Source organism: Rhagoletis zephyria, unplaced genomic scaffold (genome assembly GCF_001687245.7).
Source record: "Rhagoletis zephyria isolate East Lansing unplaced genomic scaffold, Rhagoletis_zephyria_1.1 Rzeph_scaffold_49685, whole genome shotgun sequence".
NCBI lineage: Eukaryota > Metazoa > Arthropoda > Insecta > Diptera > Tephritidae > Rhagoletis > Rhagoletis zephyria.
Window position 1 is genome coordinate 1 of NW_016206739.1, and position 2,103 is coordinate 2,103.

The following is a 2,103-nucleotide window of genomic DNA, read 5'->3' on the forward strand; positions in this document are numbered from 1 at the left end:
ACATATTGCAAAATTCACGCCCACGGACGGAAACATATCGATAAGTGCATACAAAAGTATTTGTGAAAATGTCTGGTCAACGTGTCAATGTGAATGCCGCTGAAAAGGATGTGGAGAAGTTTATAAAATTTTTGGTGTTGAAGTCAACTCAAGTGGTTGTTCAGTCGCGCTTAGGTGAAAAAATACAGACTCCATGTAATCCACTCGCTACTAATAGTGATTGGTTCAACATAGTTATACAGGATCATCCTGATATTTACGCTGAAACGAAGCGTGCTTTAGCACTAGAACCAGGCCAAAGTATATTAAAGCGCTTGCCATTATGTGTGGAAATTTCGCTACGAACTGTAGAAGGAGATCAAATGGTGCTGGAAGTTTGGTCGTTAGATATGCAATTACCTGGATGTCATAAATATTGTAAAGACGACATATGCGAAGTACTCATAAAGAATGCAGAAAACGGAAAGGGAGGCGCTGCAAACGGCACTGGAGCACCTTTATCAGAGCAGCAAACATTGAAAGCAGCGCACGCCATATACAATCGAATGGGCATATTATTGAAATCTCTAATCTCGTTAACGCGTGCAACTCCTGGATACAAATTATCGCGACGTCAATGCCCAGAAATTTATGGGATTTACTATCGTATATATGTGGATCGGCCACAGCTACATACATTGGGCGAAGGCCATAAAAATGTTAAAATCGGGCATTTAAACACAATAGTTGGTACCTTAAGCATGTCAGTTTCTTATCGTACCAAAATGACGATCACACCCACTGCAGCTGATACACACAATGGCGAATGCAATACAATTATGCTAAAATCTGATCATTTTAGGCGTGCTGATTCTTCGCCAACACAAAACGTGTCATTAAATGGCTTGAAAAGAGGCAACGGGACTAATGGCGAACGAAAAATTGTTGATATTGAGAAGCCATTGCGTCCAGGAGCATTCACTGATGTCGGAAAGCTGCGCCAATGGACTGAAAAAGATTATGTTTTACCAGAAACACCACCTTTCGAATGGTTATTACGACGTCCACGCCACGAGAGTGGAGGGTCTGCTGGTTCAGTAGAGTCATTAAATAGAAAAAGCGACGGTAGCGCAATAGCACCAAACACATGTAATGGACAAGAGCAATGTGTGCAAAACAACAATGATGGTACCGGCTGTAGCGCGGACAACAACACAAAAGCTATAAATAATAACAACGTTATGGCGTTTAAGAGTTTAGAGAATGGGCCAAATGGTATGCAGCCGAAATCTCCAACTGATTCTGCAACGCTGTCTCAGTCGCCTATAAAAAGTCTTCTTATACCTGCCCCCACAACATCGCGTCACAGTACAACGCAAACTCATCAACAATCACGTCGCCCAGATGATGATAGCTTGCTCAAGGAGTTAAATTTTCCTTTTGCCTTACCCAATTCACATGTGAATGACTTGGCGAAATTTTATCGGGATTGTTATCATGCGCCGCCACTACTCGGATTAAACGAAACACAGCCGGAGGCAGCGGTGGAACAATTAGAGGAATTTGAAACATCTTTAGAAGACTACGACGAACTAGTTTCGCAACTAGGATTAAGTACATCATCTTCTACGGGTAGCCGCAGCAGCGGTGGCTTGCAAATGAGCAACTAATATCAACTAAATGGGGTAAAAGACCAATGGATACTAGTATAAGTACATTCATATATAAATAATAGATAGTTACATAGAAAGAGTGTAAGCACGAAAGCCGAAGAACTATTCATTAGAATTACGAACAAACGACTAGGCTTGCATTTCTTTAATTTTGCATTATTTATTATTAATTTTTTATGAACATAAGTTTTACATATGTTTATATGTAATGTATGTACATATATAATGAGACTTATTTATTAAGTGTTTACATTTAATAAATTCATAATTATTGTTAAATTGAAAATATTAAAACAATTTGTTATGGAAACAAACACTGTGTGCAGAAAACTTTAGCACGATACTTTTGCTCATATCATAAAATGAATATCTTTTACACACGTAAACATGTATGTACGTAGTACACTACATTTATGCGCAAATATATGTGTGTATTTGCGAAATCGGTGTC

At 38.8% G+C, this 2,103-nt stretch overlaps 1 protein-coding gene across 1 annotated transcript; it reads left to right on the forward strand.

Moving 5' to 3' along the window:
- Positions 1–6: 6 nt before the first annotated feature.
- Positions 7–1,665, forward strand: LOC108355756 (autophagy-related protein 13 homolog). Its single transcript, XM_017606892.1, has one exon. The coding sequence runs from the start codon at positions 69–71 to the stop codon at positions 1,647–1,649; it is 1,581 nt and encodes a 526-aa protein (XP_017462381.1). The 5' UTR covers positions 7–68; the 3' UTR covers positions 1,650–1,665.
- Positions 1,666–2,103: the final 438 nt, after the last annotated feature.

What these genes read in the sequence shown, in the direction of transcription:
- LOC108355756 (XM_017606892.1), top strand. Translation starts at nt 69, where the DNA reads ATGTCTGGTCAACGTGTCAATGTGAATGCCGCTGAAAAGGATGTGGAG.